At 42.2% G+C, this 20,172-nt stretch overlaps 1 protein-coding gene across 6 annotated transcripts in view; it reads right to left on the bottom strand.

The window, feature by feature from the left end:
* LOC121272052 (creatine kinase U-type, mitochondrial-like) overlaps nt 1-19,588 on the bottom strand; it is a 32,516-nt gene extending 12,928 nt beyond the window's left edge. The window contains exons 1-4 of one of the 6 annotated variants that reach the window (XM_041178454.1): nt 19,510-19,588; nt 8,876-9,046; nt 3,056-3,254; nt 453-548 (exon numbers count right to left, since the gene is read on the bottom strand). In XM_041178454.1, the coding sequence (XP_041034388.1) occupies nt 453-548; nt 3,056-3,254; nt 8,876-9,024 (444 nt within the window). In that variant the 5' untranslated portion in view covers nt 9,025-9,046; nt 19,510-19,588. Of the gene's footprint in view, nt 1-452; nt 549-1,629; nt 1,773-3,055; nt 3,255-8,875; nt 9,047-9,330; nt 9,371-9,903; nt 10,034-10,136; nt 10,155-19,491 lie in introns of those variants that run through there. The other 5 variants (XM_041178453.1, XM_041178456.1, XM_041178455.1 and 2 more) reach the window with 5 other exon arrangements.
* Nucleotides 19,589-20,172: the final 584 nt, after the last annotated feature.

A 20,172-nucleotide genomic window follows, 5' to 3' on the forward strand; every position in this document is an offset into this window, starting at 1 on the left:
ATTTAACCCCCTCCCACATCCCCATGTACACTCTCCCCTATCACTGACTCTACCCATCCATTTAATCCCCTCCCACAGCCCCATGTACACCTTCCCCATCACTGACTCTACCCACTCATTTAATCCCCTCCCACAGCCCCATGTACACTCTCCCCTATCACTGAATCTACCCACCCATTTAATCCCCTCCCACAGCCCCATGTATACCCCCCCCTATCACTGACTCTACCCACCCATTTAACCCCCTCCCACAGCCCCATGTACATTCTCCCCTACCACTGACTCTACCCACCCATTTAATCCCCTCCCACATCCCCATGTACACTCTCCCCTATCAATGACTCTACCCACCCATTTAATCCCCTCCCACATCCCCATGTACACTCTCCGCTATCACTGACTCTACTCACATGTTTGTTCTTATGTTTGTTCTATATACATCTCCAACTCACTTTACTTGCGTCCAGATCTGTGGGATGTTTCATAGTCCTTGGATCATATCCGTTGTGCCTATCCATAATCACAGGGTCAAATATGTCAGCAAAGACCTGCATCATGGGAGGAGACATTGTTAGGAAGTGTTCCATGAAGATAGAGTCAAGCAACATCAAAGAATCCAGCACAATAAATGGAGTAAGACACCATCACTCACAGAACATCATGGACAGTCACAGGTCAATTGATTACAGAATCACAGAATCACAGTGCAGAAGAGGCCCTTCAGCCCACCAAGTCTGCACCAACATGTGAGAAACACCTGACCTACCTACCTAATCCCACTTACCAGCACTTGGCCCATAGCCTTGAATGTTATGACGAGCCAAGTGCTCATGCAGGTACTTTTTAAAGGATGTGAGGCAACCCGCCTCCACCACCCTCCCAGGCAGAGCATTCCAGACCGTCACCACCCTCTGGGTAAAAAGGTTTTTCCTCACATCCCCCCTAAACCTCCTGCCCCTCACCTTGAACTTGCGTCCCCTTGTTGACTGACCCTTCAACTAAGGGGAACAGCTGCTCCCTATCCACCCTGTCCATGCCCCTCATAATCTTGTACACCTAAATTAATTAATTGATTAATAACAGTTCTCAGAGTGAGTACAATCAAAACTCTCCTTTACAGTTGCAGAAAGTTTTCCGATGGTTCTAAAACAAGTTGTTAAAAACTTGTAAGACTTTTGGTTTCTACGGTCATCAGGCAAGGTAACTGAGCACAGAGGAATGGAAAACCTTGGCAACCCAGTGTTTCCAAAGTGGATAAAGCAATGATTGAATACAGAGTAAAGCTCCCTCTACACTGTCTCCATCAAACACTCCCAGAACAGGTACAGCACGGGGTTAGATACAGAGTAAAGCTCCCTCTACACTGTCTCCATCAAACACTCCCAGGACAGGTACAGCACGAGGTTAGAAACAGAGTAAAGCTCCCTCCACACTGTCCCCATCAAACACTCCCAGGACAGGTACAGCACGGGGTTAGATACACAATAAAGCTCCCTCCACACTGTCCCCATCAAACACTCCCAGGACAGGTACAGCACGGGGTTAGATACAGAATAAAGTTCCCTCTACATTCCCAACAAACATTCCAACATTGAGATTACTGACAGTTATTTCACATACAAGTTTCACCTTGCAGCTTGAGACGTCCTTGATGCCATCAGTCTGGCCTAGACATGACACATGGCATGGAGATTGAAAACCTGCTAAATTCAACCCCTCCCCATCAACATCTCTGTTGATGTAGCCCATCCATTTTTGTACCAAGCGCTGTGTGGTGTGTCTGTTCTTTGTCAAAAGCAGCCTGTTAATGCACTCATGTGATGTGTATGATTTTATTCCTGGTGTACAACCTTGGGAACTGCAATGAATCAATGTCAAATATTTAAAGCAGTCCAGTTGTTGAAATATTGAATGTCACCAGAAATAGCGATGTACTAAGTTTAGTATGTAATTGATGAACAAAATTAATGTGTAAATAATACGCTAACATTTCATTCTGCATGTCTTTGGGTAAGAAGCACCTATCAGTTTGTCAGTAAACAGTGCAGATTGGAACATCTGTTTGTTTAATCTTTGCTTATGTTAATCATTTGTTCATTATATTGGCTTTAATATGCTTTCAGTCAGTGATCTGTAAGTTGCAGGTCTGAGATAATGTGTTCCATTGACAGCAGTCTGATCTTCCCACTTACATATTCTGATGTTGCAAGCAATAATTCATTCCCTTTTACTTCTCGAACCTGCCGCATTATGTGACCCCCTCATTCATTCATTGGGACTGGATTATCTTTTCCAAGGCAATGTGATTCAGATTGGGTTTAAGCTCTTTTCCTGTAGATCACTTTCCCACCCAATGATTCTTAGAAGAAAAGAAATGTCTTGCATTCTGCCCAGCATGAAGTGATGCAGCTTTGATGGTCCAGTCGTCAACTTTGGACTCAGGTGAAGAAACATATTTCAGGAAAGCACTGAGGTCAGAAAGAGTATGAAAGAGAACAAAGTAGGTGAAACAATCTCGACTGGCCGACACGAGTCTGTGTTTTAAGACCCTGCAAACCCTAGATTATTGTTGAAAAGCGAGACATGTTGCTGAAGCTTTTTATCTTGCATTCATCAGGACAAATGCAAGAATGTCAAATTTCAAAAGATCACAACAATTTATACTACAAGAGAAAAGGGTGCTGATTGGTTGGCAAGTTGACTCTGATTGGCTGAGGCATTGCCATGGAGAAAGTAACAGAACTATCAGCTTCACCAATCTCCCAGGTAATTTGAAAAAGGTACAAGGCTTGAACATATTCTTTTTGTTTGCAGAGAGCAGGTCCCTGTGTATGAAAGTATGTCGCTTCAAGAAAGTGTAAATGAGACACATTATGAGCTCAACTGATTATCTTAAATCGGCTGTTGGTGTAGCTAGTAGCACACTCAGTTCATGTCAATACTTCACTGATACTGTGCCTGCAATAGGCCATAACTCAAAAGAATTTTGTTGTGCTTTAAGTGAGTTATTTCTGTGTTTTCTCTGTGTCCATATTCACTGCACAGTTATCCTCACCTCATAGGATTCCTCATCCCCTGCCACCATGCCCACGGTCTTGATGAAAGGATGTCCAGGATTGTCCACTCCGGTCTGAATGCACTGATCCAGTGTCCAGCCACTGGATGTAGACTTATCCCGAAGTTTGGCGTATATACCAGGGGTCAGACAAGAGGACATGCAGTTGTTGTGCTTCCGAAGGTCAGGATAGTCTGCACTGAGAATATAAAGCAGAATGATTATACAACCACAACAATGTTTGCATTTCTATAGTGCCTTTAAAGTAGTAAAAAATGGACCTTCACAGAAATATAATTAGAACAAGAACTGACACCAAGAAGGAGACATGTAGATGAGAGATGAAGAACTTGGTCATAGTGGTAGGTTTTAAGCCGTGTCGGAAAGGAAGACGTGGAGCCTTACTGGACTAAGCATGGTTTTGAGAATTAACCCTACTGGATAATAAAATGACTTCTGACTCGAGCTAGTGTCTAGTGACATTGTGGGCAATTGTCTGACTGAATTTGTTCAAGTTTGCGGTGCACTTAGGTGAAATCACATCTTGGAGATGACACCTGAATTCAGTCCTATCCTTGGCTGGCAGACACACATTTACATTTACTGAGTGTCAAGTTACTGGATAGAGCAGAACCCGTGGGTGATACTCCCCTTCTAACAACAGCAGGAAGGCTGTAGTTGGATATGCTAGAAGTACTTCTATTAATGCAAGTACTGCACATAAACTAGGGTATCAACAACTGCATTGATGGGACAGGTAGACTTTTTAAATTATTTTTAACTTAGATCTGTAACTTTGCTAGGTGAGAGAAGTTTGTGTATCTCAAGGCACCAAATTAGTTTTTTAATTCAGTGAAGAAGTTCCATGAGCAGTGTTTTTTACATCTATCAACATACCACAGGATCAACAATGAATGTTTTTATTAATGATCCAGAAAAATTATTCCTCTATCGAATTAACTGCCCGTGTGCTCGATCTGTAAATTCAAAGTTGCTTTATCCTGGAGGACTGTCCACTCCCTGCAGATAATTTCACTGGCCTGAATCTCAGGTTTCTGTTGTACAACAGCAGGTAGATATTAGACTAAGATTGGCACTCACACCTGAGTCACAGGGGTATGCATTCAAGCCCTACTTTAAAAACATGAGCACACAATCTAGGGCGACACTGCCAGAGCAGTACTGAGGAAGTGATGTCAAGGGCATTGTCTTTCAAAAGAAGCATTAGACTCTCTTTCATCCTTCATATTATATGACCTCAGTAAAACAATAATTGTTCTCTTCACAAAGCAATGGCTGAATCATTACATCTTCTTTCCTCTGTAATTTTAATAAAGCAATGATGATCTTGTTTATTTTATTTTTTCAAAGATACAATCTCTACAATGTTTGCACAAATCCATCTGTCCACTCTCACCTCTTGCATTTGATGATTTCACCATAAAGTCATTTATAATCATAGCCTCTCAATTTTTTAGATATCAAACACAACCCCCTAAAATTATAACTGGCTCAAAGAAGTTCAGTTTCCTTTTTTGCTACCAAATACTTTGTTCCTCCCTAGCAACTTTTATCCCTGCCAAAAGAAAATCTGTCCAAGATTTCAATATTGTTCTCATAATTGGGAATTCTCTTCAAATGCCTCGATATGAGAGCAGTTTTCAAATCTTCTACTAAATACAAGAAAATGTTTATCATGTGACAGGTGATCATTCTCTTACCTCTTGTCTAAAATGTCACTGTTGCAATCTTTCTTATCTTCGTTTTATCTGTCCAGCCATGATTATTGCTCTGGACTTTACTTTCCAAGATTTCAATATCTTGCACTTTGTATCTTTTCTGTATCTCACTGCATTGAAATCAAGATTCATCTCACTCTTTCCCATTTTAATTTATTCTTTGCAAGGCCACATATTGTGGAACTCCTCAGGGGGAGATGGTGGTGTACAGTGAGACTAGTAATCCAGAGGTCTAGACTCAACTTCTGGGGGCATGAGTTCAAATTCCCAACAGCTGCTGTGGTGGAATTCAAATTCAATTAATAAATCTGGAATTAAAAGCTAGTCTCAGTGGTGGTGACCATGAAAGTACCATTGATTGCTGTAAAAACCCATCTGGTTCACTAATGGGAAGGAAATCTGCCATCCTTACCCGGTCTGGCCTACATGTGACTCCAGACCCACAGCAATGTGGTTGACTCTTAATTGCCCTCTGAAATGGCCAAGCAAGCCACTCGGTTTGAGGGCAATTAGGCATGGGCAACAAATGCTGGCCTTGCTAATGACACCCACATCTCATGAAAGAATTTTTTAAAAACCTCCTTTCCCTATTCTCCATAAAATCAAAACTTTTTTTCCTTTATTCTATGCCATTTCAGAAAGCCACATATAGACCAGACTGGGTAAGGATGGCAGATTTCCTTCCCTAAAGGACATGTGAACCAGGTGGGTTTTTATAGCAATCTATGGTGGTTGTTGTGGTCACTATTACTGAGACTAGCTTTCAGTTTCCAGATTTATTAATTGACTTAAAATCCCATAAACTGCTATGGTGGGATTTGAACCCATGTCCCCAGAGCATTAGACTGAGCCTCTGGATTACAAGTCCAGTGACATTACCACTCTGCCACCATCTCCCCCAAAGTTTGGTATCACCTGATTCCAACACCTCTAATTTTACCTCATCTTTTCTTGTTTCATCCTTCAGTTAAGGCCTGAAAAGTACATCTTATCACTTCACCTGGAGTTCCCAATATTTTTTTAAAATTGGAACAGAGCCAATTATACATTGAGTAACACACTAACCTATTGATGACCGCCTGCTAATCTTTAGTAGATTATTAACATTCTGACCATCTGCTTAAATCAATTTGGTGTTAAATCTGACATCTGTGGTCTAGCCAGCATTAACTTGGTATTAAACCCTCTAATCTGGAGTCTTAGGCCAGGTTAGCAGCTATAATTGTCAATCAGATGTAGAAAATTGAACACCAACTAGCAACCTAATATGACTCATGCAGAAACCTCCTTAGAATGAATTTCACTATCTCTGACACAAAAACAGAATTACCTGGAAAAACTCAGCAGGTTTGGCAGCATCGGCAGAGAAGAAAAGAGTTGACGTTTCGAGTCCTCATGACCCTTCGACAGAACTTGAGTCCAAGAAAGGGGTGAAATATAAGCTGGTTTAAGGTGTGTGTGTGTGTGTGTGGCGGGGGGGGGTGGGGGGGGGTTTTGGGTGGGGGGAGAGAGAGAGAAGTGAAGGGGGTTGGTGTGGTTGTAGGGACAAACAAGCAGCAATAGAAGCAAATCATCAAAAGATGTCACAAACAACAGAACAAAAGAACACATAGGTGTTAAAGTTGGTGATATTATCTAAATGAATGTGCTAATTAAGAATGGATGGTAGGGCACTCAAGGTATAGCTCTAGTGGGGGTGGGGGGAGCATAAAAGATTTAAAAATATTTAAAAATAATGGAAATAGGTGGGAAAAGAAAAATCTATATAATTTATTGGAAAAAACAAAAGGAAGGGGGAAACAGAAAGGGGGTGGGGATGGGGGAGGGAGCTCAAGACCTAAAGTTGTTGAATTCAATATTCAGTCCGGAAGGCTGTAAAGTGCCTAGTCGGAAGATGAGGTGTTGTTCCTCCAGTTTGCGTTGGGCTTCACTGGAACAATGCAGCAAGCCAAGGACAGACATATGGGCAAGACAGCAGGGTGGAGTGTTAAAATGGCAAGCGACAGGGAGGTTTGGGTCTTTCTTGCGGACAGACCGCAGGTGTTCTGCAAAGCGGTCGCCCAGTTTACGCTTGGTCTCTCCAAAATAGCTCCACTAGAGCTATACCTTGAGTGCCCTACCATCCGTTCTTAATTAGCACATTCGTTTAGATAATATCACCAACTTTAACACCTATGTGTTCTTTTGTTCTGTTGTTTGTGACATCTTTTGATGATCTGCTTCTATTACTGCTTGTTTGTCCCTACAACCACACCAACCCCCTCCACTTCTCTCTCTCTCCCCCCACCCAAACCTCCCCCCACCCCCCCCCCCCCCACCCCACACCTTAAACCAGCTTATATTTCACCCCTTTCTTGGACTCACTCAAGTTCTGTCGAAGAGTCATGAAGACTCAAAACGTCAACTCTTTTCTTCTCCGCCGATGCTGCCAAACCTGCTGAGTTTTTCCAGGTAATTCTGTTTTTGTTTTGGATTTCCAGCATCCACAGTTTTTTTTGTTTTTTTCACTATCTCTGAGTTTACTGCTGCTTATTGATTTACCTCCTGAGCAGTTGTATGAATGACAAAGACAGATTGATGTCAAATTACTAATATATTATGAAGGCAACTCTTGATCAAAACTTGATACCTAGTTCTAAGGGTATTTTTCTGTTATTTGATATAAAGGGCTCTTAAACTGAACATCGAGGTCCAAGCTGGGTTTCAGTAACATGTAAAGATGAGGCTGTGAAATTTCACAGTCTTCACTTGAATTGTGAAAAACACCTTGTGTTGCAATTATAGACTGTGCCTGCAAATCATGGGCTAAGTTTGGAGAAAGCATTATGAGCTGTGTTATCACTGGGGTGAGAGACAGGTGTATCATCGGTGGTGGGATCAATTTGAGATGATGTATTAAAAGTACCAACTAATATTACATCTCAGTGGACTGACTGTACTTTTCCCCATAGTGACTGGTACAATATGCTAAATAAACCCCAAGACAATATGTCACCGTGTTCAATTTTCTACATCTGGTTGACAATTATAGCAGCTAACCCGGCCCAAGACTCCAGATTAGAGGGTTTAATACCGGGTTAATGCTGGCTAGACCGCAGATGTCAGATTTAACACCAAGTTGATTTAAGCAGATGGTCAGAATGTCAATAATCGACACTCGCGTTCCAACTCACTAATATTTCTATATCTTGCACTTTCTGCTACCCAATATTGTAACCTGGTGTGAGGTATTCTTCACATTCCCAGCGCTCCCAAAAATAACATTTCAGCTCTTTTCAAGCATTGTAGAACCTTTAATGAGCTTGGACACCTTGGATCGGTGTGTTGGTGTTACTTGAGTTTCTGGTTTTGCTGTATGCTAACAGCATAAATCATGAGGTTTTAAGACGAGAGGGTTTGGGATTGTTCTCCACGACAACAGAGACGCCGCGAAACAGTCGACATTCAGTGAATCGGGGAAAGATTCAGTGAGCTAAATCCACACAGAGCAAGATCTTTTAAGCTTTTACTCAGAAGGCAGCAGCAGCAGCACATTTTTGGAGATGGGATTAGTGTTTCAATCTGTGCTTTAATCAACATCCTGGCATAACAATTCTTTGATCAGGTTTGGAAAAGAGTTAAACATCACCGAGTGCATCTGCCACCCAACCCCGGCTTACTGTCTCGGATGAGATAAAAGTTTTCGTTTATGGGATTAGACGAAGGCCCTGGCTGTTTGCCAGGGTGGAATCTGGAGGGTGTGTGTGTGCAGAGCCGGGGTAAATGGTGGGGGAGGGGGTGGCTGTGCGGCACAGGCAAGGCTGCTGTATTATTCGGTTGACCTTGGGGTCACCCGTTTAACTTAAGTCGATGATTTAACATAGAGAGCCCGCAACGATATAAACTGGGCAAGCAGCACCACTCAGCTGTCTAATAATCAGATACCGACCGAGAGTAAATTATTTTACCAATAAACATGTTGAGCTGATTCTGAAATGATCGATGTATTCATTCCATTGCAAGCTGGGCTGTTTGTTATCTAACTCCGCTCCAGCCCGCCCCGGCTGTTGAGATGATGCAGTGGTTTTTATGTGGCTCTTACCTGGCGGGGTACAGCTTCCTCTGCTCGCTCCCCGCTTTCACGTGCTCCCTGGTGAGCAGGAACCCGGCCGCCAGAGAGCTTGCTCCCACCAGCGTGAGGATGCCGCTGGTCTTCCTGTTGGTCAAGACCCGAGAGAAAGTGCTGGCCATTTTCAGAGCGAGTCCCAGGAACCTGCGGGGAGAATGGCAGCAGGAGGATTGAGAGCAGAAGGGACGTGATGTGAATCTAGAGGCAGTTGGAGTGAGCGCAAGGCCGATTACAGCAGCGTGCGTATTGAAAATGCCGCAGTGAGCGCATTCCTGAGCTAAATCAGGCAGCACTGGCACAGAATGTCACGCATTTCCCTCGACAAAACACTCACATATACCACATCAGAGAAACCTTTATTATTTGCCCATCCTGTCTGATTCCGTAGGTTCTAAGCTCCACGCACATTTTAAACTAATATCACTAACCTCAGTTCATCTTTTCACAATACCCCCTTTTTTTTGCCCTTCCTTGGATTATTAATGCTCCTATCCACCCACAGCCATTAATCCAATGGCATTTTCCCACCTGTTTATTGGCAGTGGTATGTTATTTACAAAGTCACTGCCCTTTAATTTGAACGTTGTATACATCGGATTGTTTGTCATCCGGATGATGTCGGGAGCACATTCCACAACTGGTTCGAGCCGTGGGAGTTTACTGGTGTTAAAAGCTCGATGTGGTGAGCAGCAAGGACAGCGCACAGACAAAGCCCCACTTTCAGGACCACAGAGGGTGGACAGCGCTCAGCGCTACCAGTCCAAGGACCCAAGGCAGGAGACGCTGGGGACATGCCGCAGGTCGAGTAGGTAGTTGTCAGTGGACAGAGCAGCCGAGTTAATGTTTCGCTTGTGTTTTTGTCCCCCCCCGCCCCCCAAGAATGCTGAGAGTATCAGGAACCCCACACGAATATTGCAATCCCGCAGAGATTTTTCTCCAACCCCAGACACCACACACAGACTATTCTCGACACCCCAAATCAAACCAATCCCAACACTGACCCGGCTCAAATCAGTTTAGCGGCATGTAACCCGAGACGATGGACCCTCCAACAAACGCCAGACAGCTCCATCAATTGCCAGTAATAATTTCCCCTGAACGCAACGCAGCAATCACGGAAGTGGCTGTACCAAGGCACACCCTGTACAGCACACTCTGCATTCAACCCTCATCAGCACAGGATGTATCAACATAAAACACCGGACACCCTCAATCCCAAAATGTTAGACCTCACCAGCATGCTTTCTGTCTGCATGCAGCGGTGCTGCTGCCTTCCAGCTCCCTGTACAACATGGGTCTTATGTCCAAACGTCCTTTCACATGCACGAGTCTCTCCAGCTATTTAAAGCTCTACAGATAGTGATTCCCCTAACAAAACTGCATCATTTACCAGCAATCCCTGTCCTTCTGAATGTCCTGCAACACACCAAGTGTATCCCTCCTCTCCAAATTTTGTTCCGCTACCAAGACCACCCCTCCCCCCGCACCCCCCCCCCCAAGCCTAAACAAGAGAATGTTCTTCATGCAGAGAGGAGTGAGAACGGGGAACTCACTACCACATGGAATCGTTGAGCTGAATAGCATGGGTACACTTAAGAGGAATCTAGATAAACACACGAGGGAGAAAGAAATAGGAGGATCAGTTTAGAAGAAGGAAGGGGGGGGGGGAGGAGGCTCGTGTGGAGCATGAACACCAGCATGGACTAGTTGGGCCGAATGGCTGTTTCTATACCGTCCATTCTAGGTAATGTTATGAACCCTAATACCTAGCTATATGCAGCACCCCCGCCCTTTACACAACATGCAACATTTTTCAGCTAAACGTCACCATAGAAATTCCTCCATCCATACAGGATAGAGGGATTCTTCAAACATACTGTAATACTTAACCATTTCAGAACTTCAGATCATCCAATGACTCTCCACTTCTCCTGTCCAGACCTACTATTGCACGCAAAAGTCCTTCTATCCAAATATGATAGACTACAGTTGCAAACTTTTTCCTATTAAATGTCCTAAATACTTTCCTCCAAATAATAATAGTCCAATTCATCCATACTACATCGTATATCTTTCTTCACCCAAATATCTTACCTGTACTCCCATTATTCAAACACTATTTAACACATCCATGTACTGACATACCCTACAGTCAAAAACAACAGCTACTTATATATATAAATTCCCTTGACACAATAAAACAGCCCAAAGTGCTTTAAAGGAGCATTATAATGCAAAATTAGATAGCGAGGCACATAAGAAGGTAAAAGGGCCAAGGACTTGGTCAAAGAGTTAGGCTTTAAGGAGCATCTTAAAGGAAGGAAGGAAGGTAGAGACATGGAAAGGTTTACAGAGCCAGGGTCCACACCACTGAAGGTGCAGCCACCAATGGTGGAGTGATTGAAATCAGGAATGTTCAAGAGGTCAGAATTAGATAAGTGCAGAGATCTCAGGGGGCTGTGGGGCTGGAGGAGAATACAGAGATAGGGAGGGGCCAGGCCACAAAAGGATTTGAAAACAAGGATGAGAAATATGAAATTAAGGCAAGAAGTCACTTGTGGGAGGGTTGTACAGGTCCCCTAACAGTAACCATATGGTAGGACAGGGTATAAAGGAGGAAATAATGGGAGCTTGTCAGAAAGGTACAGCAATAATCATGGAGGATTTTATTATACATATAGACTGGAAAAATCAGATGGGCAAAGATAAGCTAGTTGAGGAATTCATAGAATGTTTTTGGGATAGTTTCTTAGAACAGCATATTCTGGTGCCAAGCAGAGAGCAGGCTATACTAGACCCAGTAGTGTGCAATGAAGTGGGATTAATTAATGACTTCATAGTGAAGGCACCCATAGGTAGCAGTGATCATAATATGATTAAGTTTTACATTCAGTTTGAGGGAGAAAAGAGTGGGTCTAAGACTAGTATCTTAAACCTAAAAATGGGCAATTATGAGGGCAGGAAAACAGAGTTAATTAAAGTGATCTGGCAAATGAGGTTAAGGATTAGGTCCAGAGAAATGCAGTGGCAGACATTTAAGGGGATATTTCAGAATACAAGGAATAGATGCATTCCAATGATTAAGAAAAATTTCAAAGGGAGTACCCACCATCCATGGTTAACTAAAAAAGTTAAAGATAGTATAAAACTTAATGAAAAAACATATAATTGCACAAAGATGGGTGGCAGGTCAGTAGATTAGACAGAATATTTTTTTAAAAAGCAAAGAATGACCAAAAGATTTATAAGGAAGGAAAGATTAGAGTATGAAAGAAGGCTAGCTAGAAGTATAAAGACAGATATTAAGAGTTTCTATAGATATTTAAAAAAGAAGAGTTAACAAAGTAAGTGTTCATCCTATAGAAATTGAATCTGGGGAATTAATAATGGAAGATAAGGAGAGGGCAGATTAATTGAACAGGTATTTTGCATCAGTCTTCACTATCCAAGATCCAGGTAACAAGTCAGAAATAGCTGTAAATGAGGAAAAGGAAGGAATGGAGGAACTCAAGAAAATTACAATCACCAGGGAAGTGGTATTGAGCAAATTGTTGGAGCTGCTGGCTGACAAATCCCCGGGTTCTGATGGACTTTACCCTAAGGTCTTAAAAGAAGTGGCTAGTGACATGGTTGATGCGTTAGTTTTAATTTTCCGAAATTCCCTAGATTTGGGGAAGGTTCCATTAGATTGGAAAATAGCACATGTAACTCCTTTATTCAGAAAGGGAGGGAGACAGAAAGCAGGAAACTACAGGCCAGTTAGATTAACATCTGTCATAGGGAAAATGTTAGAAGCTATTATTAAAGAAGCTAAAGCAGGACACTTGGGTAAAATCAAAGTAATCAGGCAGAGTCCACATGGTTTTGTGAAAGGGAAATCATGTTTAACCAGTTCTTTGAAGAAGTAACATATGCTGTGGATAAAGGGGAACCAATGGATGCACTGTAGTTAGATTTCCAGAAGGCATTTGATCAGGTACCACATCAAAGATTACTGTGAAAAATCAAAGCTTATGGTGTAGGGGGTAACATATTGGCATGGATAGAAGATTCAGTAGCTAACAGGAAACAGGGGGTAGGCATAAAAGAATATTTTTTCTGATTGGCAAGATGTAATGAGTGGTGTGCCACAGGAATCAGAGCTGGGACCTCAATTCTTTACAATTTATATAAATGACTTGGATGAAGGGACAGATGAGATGGTTGCTAAATTTGCTACTGACACAAAGATAGGTAGGGGAGTAAGGTGTGAAGAGGGCATAAGGAGGCTACAAAAGGATATAGATATATTCAGTGAGTGCGCAATGATCTGGCAAATGGAATACAATGTGAAAAAATGAGAAATTATTCATTTTGGCAGGAAAAATAAAAATAAGCTCATTATCTAAATGGTAAGAGATTGCAGAGCTCTGAAATTCAGAGGGATTTGGGTGCCCTAGCGCATGTATCGCAAAAGATTAGTATGTAGGTACAGCAGGTAAGTAGGAAAGCTAATATAATGTTCTTATTTATTGCAAGGGGAATTGAATACAAAGTAGGGAGGTTGTGCCTCAGTTATACAGGGCATTGGTGAGACCACATCTGGAATAGTGTGTACAGTATTGGTCTCCTTATTTAAGGAAGGATGTAAATGCTTTGGAAGCAGTTCAGAGAAGATTTACTAGGCTAATATTTGGAATGGATGGGTTGCCTTATGAGGAAAGGTTGGTCAGGCTAGGCTTGTATCCACTGGAGCTTAGAAGAGTAACAGGTGATTTGACTGAAACATATAAGATCCTGAGGGGTCTTAACAAGGTGGGTATAGAGAGGATGTTTCCTCTTTTGGGAGAATCTAGAACTAGGAGTCACTGTTTAAAAATAAGGGGTATTTAAGATAGAGATGAGGAGAATTTTTTTCTCTCAGAGGGTCGTGAGTCTCTGGAACTCTCTTCCTCAAATGGCAGTGGAAGCAGAGTCTTTGAATATTTTAAGGCAGAAAAGCAAGGGTGTGAAAGGTTATAGGAGGTAAGTGGGAATGTTGGGATGAGGTTATCGTCAGATCAGCCATGATCTTATTGATTGGCAAAGCAGGCTTGAGGTGCTGAGTGGCCTATTCCTCTTTCTAATTTGTATGTTTGTATAACATTGTTAGTTCAGGAGACAATGTTAGTTAGCTAGCATTGGGGTGATAGGTAAACTTGGCCTGGTGTGACTTAGGACAAGTGCAGCAGAGTTTTTGATGATGTCAGATTTACACAGAGTAGAATGTGGGAGGTCGGCTAGGAGTGTGTTGGATTCGCCAAGTCTAGAGGGAACAAAGACAAGGATGAAGATTTCAGAAACAGATGAGCTGAGGCAGGGATGGAGTTGACTGATATTATGGAACTTGTGGCAGTCTTAGTGATGGAGAGGAGATGGGGTAGGAAGCTCAGCTTAAGGTCAAATGATACTAAGTTCGTGAACAATCTAGTTCAACTTCAGGCAGTTTCCAGGGAGAAGGATGGGGTCTGTGGGTTGGGAATGGAGCTTGTGACAGGGACTGAAGACGATGGTTTCTTTCTTCCTGATATTTAGTTGGATGAAATTTCTGCTCATTCAGCGCTGGATGAGAGGCAAGTAACCTGACAATTTAGGGAGTGTAGCGGTGTTGGAAGAGGCGGTGCTGAAGCAGTGCTAGGTGTCATCAGTGTACAGGTGGAAACTGATGCATTTTCCATTGGTGTCACTGAGGAGCGACATAGGAGCGGGCCAAGGATAGATCCTTGGGCGAATCCAGAGGTAACAGCACAGGAACAGAAAGAGAAACCATTGCTAAAAACAAAAAACTGCGGATGCTGGAAATCCAAAACAAAAACAGAAACAGAAATACCTGGAAAAACTCAGCAGGTCTGGCAGCATCGGTGGAGAAGAGCACAATTGATGTTTTGAGTCCTCATGACCCTTCCCCCCACCCCAACCCCATATAACCCCCAAGAGAGGCAAAGAAACCCCACCCAGTGTCAATCAGGGAGAAAATTCCTCTCTAACCCCTTCCCTGCTTCTCAAGGCAATCAAAACTAATCCAGGAGGTCACATGGGCTAAGTGTTACCTATAAAGGTATTGTTTCTTTGTTAACATTGTCACTATCCATGTTGTATTATACAGTCAAGTTCTGATAACCTTTGAAGCAATCTCAAAGAGAATGTTACATTTAGATTGGAATTTCCATCGCCTCCATACAAAATCCAAAAACGTTTAATCAGCCACATTCACCAATTATTTCAAAACTATGAGCGATATTGGTCAAAACCATGCATTTTAAATTATAAAAAAACTTTCAAAAATGTGTTTGTGAACTTATATAGAGCACTTAAAATCAGATAACAGGAAGGTGTTGAGGATTCAGCACCAACCTTCTTCACTTCAGCTGTTGTGATAATTCGAGTTGGATGTCTCCTTGTTCTAAGTGTGAAATGGGTCACAGGCAGAGAATATCTCATTTTGGAAAGAGAAACTGTATACAAGTGGTACACTTTGTTCATCCCATGCTGTGGCTGGAAGTGTACCAACTGATAGCTTAAGTTGGTATTGTACAATGTGTAGTACAGATATCTAGTTAATTGTCTGAAGAGTAATTCTGATATGTACATACTAATTTTGAGTCACTGTGCAGCAGCAGCAATAGCAGTAACTTTCCTGCACATTTCCCCGTCTGTCAAAAAATACAGATCTTACAACTCCCTGCACACAGCTTACTCATAAACAGGTATTTTAGGGTCTTTGAAGTTCAAGGTTCCTGGGATATAAAGTAGCATCAATATCCCCAAACACCCTCCTGCGTTTGCCTATTGAACATTAATTCCTTTGCTGTGATGGCCTGTAGATGTGAAACATACTATGATATTCAAATTCCCTGCTGGTAGCTTTACATGGAATTTACGGCACAGGAACAGGCCATTTGGCCCATCTCATCTATATTTGGTGTTTATGATCCACACAAAACTCCTCCCATCCTTCTTGATCACACTATCAGGGTAACCTTCAGCTTCTTTCTTCCTCGTGTGTTTATCAAGTTCCTTGAATGTATCTATACTAGAACCATAGAATGGTTACAGTGCAAGAGGCTATTCAGCACATTGTCTCTCTGCCAGTTCTCTGCAACAGCAACTCAGCTCATCCCATTCCTCCACCTTTTCCCTGTAACCCTGTAAAATCTTTTCCCTTTAGATAATTATCCAGTTCCCTTTTGAAAACCACAGTTGAATCTGTCTCCACCACATGCTTGGGCAGTGCATTCCAGATCCAAACTACTTGTTGCATAAAGAAGATTTTCCTCATATTGGCTCTGGTTCTTTTGTTAACTACCTTAGGGTTCTTGACTTTCTGCTGATGGGAACAGTTTCTCCCCATTTACTCTATCCAGACCCCTCATGGTTTTGAACATGTCTAACAAATCTCCTCTCAACCTTCTCTCCTCCAAGGAGAACAGCCCCCGCTTTGCCAATCTATCCACATAAATGAAGTCTCTTATCCTTGGAACCATTCTCATAAATCTTTTCTGCGCCCTTTCTAAAACCTTCACATCCTTCCCATTGAGGCTGAACCAGTGTTTTATGAAGGTTCATAACTAACTTGCTTTTGTACTCTGTTGCCCCTAATTATAAAACCCTGGATTCAATATGATTTATTAACTGCTTTCACAACCTGCCCTGTCACCCTCAATGATTTATGCACATATACACCCAGGTCCCTCTGCTCCTACATTTCCTTTAGAATTATACACTTTATTTTGTGTCACCTCCCTTCATTCTTCTGACCAAATGTATCACTTCACACTTCTCTACATTAAATTTCATCAGCCATGTGTCTGCACATTCCACCAGTCTGTCATTATCCGCCTCACAGTTCACAATAATTTCAAGTCTTGCATCAACTGCAAATTTTGAAATTGTGGTCTGTACACCCAGGTCTAGGTTATTGATATAAATCAAGAAAAGCAATGGTCCCTCTATATTTCATCCTCCAGTCAGTTAATAGGCTTGAATGAAATAATTAACTTGTTGCATAATGAAATTCTAGCTATGCTAAAGATTAATGATTCAAAATACCAGATGGTTCAAAATGACATTCCTACTGGCATTAATATTTTTCATTTAAAAAGCAGAGTTTTATTGATGTTTGGGGACTCAAATGATTAATACATAGGAAATCAACATAATACTAGATTTAGAAATTATTTGGCCAGCACATCTGCTTGGAGCTCCTGCACCTGAAAATTTGGCACCACATCCCCAGTCATATTCCTCTTTGTGGGATCTTGCTGTGCACAAATTGGCTGCTGTGTTTCCTACATCACAACAGTGACAACACTTTGGAAAGTAATTCATTAGGTCTAAAGTGCTTTGGGGTGCCCTGCAGTTGTGGAAAGTTCAACATACATGTGAGTCTCCTTTCTTTTCTGAAGCACTGACTCACGTTGGGGTTAAATTCCAGAGATAATGGCTCCACTCAGGTACTCTGCCCAAGCAGGCATTTTGCACCTATGAACCGAGACAATGATTGTTGGCAAGCCGGTCACCATGAACACGTTCACAGTTGAGTTCAAGCCTCTCTTGGCGTGACATGAAGGTATTTAAAATGATGAGAGGTTTCAATAGAACAGACAGGGGGAATCTACCTCCGTTGGCTTGAGGACCAATAACCAGAGAATACAGGTTTAAAATAATTGGCAAAAAAAACAGCGGGGAGATGAGGAAAATTTTTTTTAATCATTGAGTTGTTGTGATCTGGAATGTGCTGCCTGAAAAGATAGTGCAAGCAAATTCAATAATAATTTTCAAAAGGGAATGAGATAAATACTTGAAAAGGATAAATTTGGCAGCTTATGGAGAAAGAGTTCCTTCAGAGGGCTGCCACAGGCAAAATGGGCCAAATGGCCTTCCTCTATGCAGTGGGCTGGATTTTCACCCCGGTGCTGGGAAATCGAAGTCAGAAATGTTTCCTTGGGGGAAACAGTGACTCATTCAGATACTCGGGCAATGGCAGCAGGCACATGGGAGCATCACCACCAAGCCACACACCATCCTGACTTGGAAATGTATCGCTGGGTCAAAACCTGGAACTCACTTCCAAACAGCACTATGGGTGTACCTACCCCACATGGACGGCAGCGGTTCAAAAAGGCAGCTCACCACCACCTTCTCAAGGGCAATTAGGGATGGGCAATAAACACTGGCCCAGCCAGCGACACCCACATCCCATGAACCAATTGAAAAAAAACCTCATTAATTGGTCCCAGTTAAGGATGGTTGGTGGGCTATGGAAGCTGGAAGGCCAATCAGAGGCCTTCCAGTTTGAGAGGAGCTGTAATGGAAGGTAAGTAAGTGAGAGGGTGCTTTCAAGTGGAGGCCTCCTCTCTACAACTTTTTAAAATCTGTAATTAAAAAATAGATTCCGCTGCCTGGCCACCAAGTGTGGGGGCAGATGTGAGGGGGGAGCCAGTCTACTGGTCAGTCTGTGGCTGCTCTTGCACTTCAGAAGACATGGAGGGCCCCTAAGCCTGCCTGGAGAATTGGTCTCCTGTTGTTGGGTGCCCTCCTCCAGGACCTCAACTGGGTCCCTGCTGCCTGTTGACTGGAAAATTCCAGTTGGCCTTTTTTTTAATTGCCCTCAGTTGGACTCTTAATGAGCCTGATCTGCCCCCTGCCACCTCTGGTCGCCCTGCCAAGCCCCGTGCCACCAAATGACCCGGGGGGGGGGGTGTGGTGGAGGTGAGGGTCTGGCACAGCTGGCTGGTGGGATTATTCTTCTTTGCCAGTCGCCTCTGATCCCAGCCCTTGCACGTGTTCTGAAAATTTAGCTGTGGACTCTCTATGCCTCCACTTTCCAGCAGCAGTCGCTCGATTGGGAGCAGAAACCTTTCACCTTTGGCTGCCAAGGCGGAAAGATGCTGAGGTCAAAATGTTGTGTTCTATACCAGCTGAGGGCATCTCTAGGGGCTTTGTATAGAGGGGTTAACTACGGGAAAGTTACAACGCAAAATGCAAAAATAAAAGTCAACACAGGCTTGCACGCTTAAATCACCAGGATATAATCACAATCTCTAAAATGCAATGTGAGGGTGTGGCAATTTGAACAAAGTTCTTCTGGATTCTTGCCAGCTACAGTCACAAGAAAAAGATTTACCAGCTTTTCAATTCTTTATGCCAGGAAAAATGTGATTTAAGATGCAATTAAAAATCTATATATTTTTAAATAAATGATCAAACTTTAGATAGTTTAAGCTTAGTGTTAAATAAGTAGAATCCAAAAGAGAATATATGTTAAATGGAGTTATGTTGTGCAGATTCACCTGTAATTAAAATATTTTCAAATACCCTACAATTAAAACTCACATGAATTAATAATAAAACATTGATATGATATACTTTTCTCTTTTCCTCGATGCTTGACGATCAGGTAAAATTGTGTTTAATGTGAAAGGTGAAGGAGCACAGTAAACCAGGAAGCTTTATTACAGTGCAGATAGAAAGCGATATAATGAGCATCGAATGAATATGAAAGTAAAACTACTTCAATAAGAACATAACACACAATAAGAGGATATTGTACATTAAAAAGAGTTACCTACTTAAAGTTAATCTCTCACCGTAAGAAGTGTTGAGTCTCAACTGCTGAACTGGAGAGTGGGAAGAACAAAGACGAAGGGAAACAGATTCAGGTGTTCCAAGTACGTCGTCGAAATCTGATTGGAGGCAGAATGACCTACATTGCCAAGTTCGGAAAGGTTGCCAGATCTGCTCTGATAACAGTGGATCATTCTAGTTATGGCTTCACTTGTCTTTCATCAACATCTGTTGGTTGAAACAAGGAATCATTGCTCACAGGTCTTACCTTGGTGGCTGTGGGGAAATTTGAAGAAGATATTTTTTCCCAAAGAGAATATTTTGATAATATCTCTCTGCCACAATCCTTTGTATCATTCACTATTCTGTTGGAAACTAAATACTTTAAAACTCTTCAGTAACAGATGCATCTACATAGCATAGACTCCAGAATCAATTTAACAGATTCTCATCCTGAATTCCGTTTAGTTAATGTTATGCCTAGACTATATAAAGTTTTGCTAATTTGTTAAAAAAGATACATATTTTTAACCAAATTTTAAATCGCAGTGCTCCTCTGGAATTTCGTTGTGTTTTTCTCAAGCTCCCCCCAGTGCAAGTATTTCTCCTACTCCATTTGAACAAACCAGATCACTAAAATGATACACAGAAGGCTTTGTATGAACCTCAGGAAGTGTGGAGTCTTG

Source organism: Carcharodon carcharias, chromosome 32 (assembly GCF_017639515.1).
Source record: "Carcharodon carcharias isolate sCarCar2 chromosome 32, sCarCar2.pri, whole genome shotgun sequence".
NCBI lineage: Eukaryota > Metazoa > Chordata > Chondrichthyes > Lamniformes > Lamnidae > Carcharodon > Carcharodon carcharias.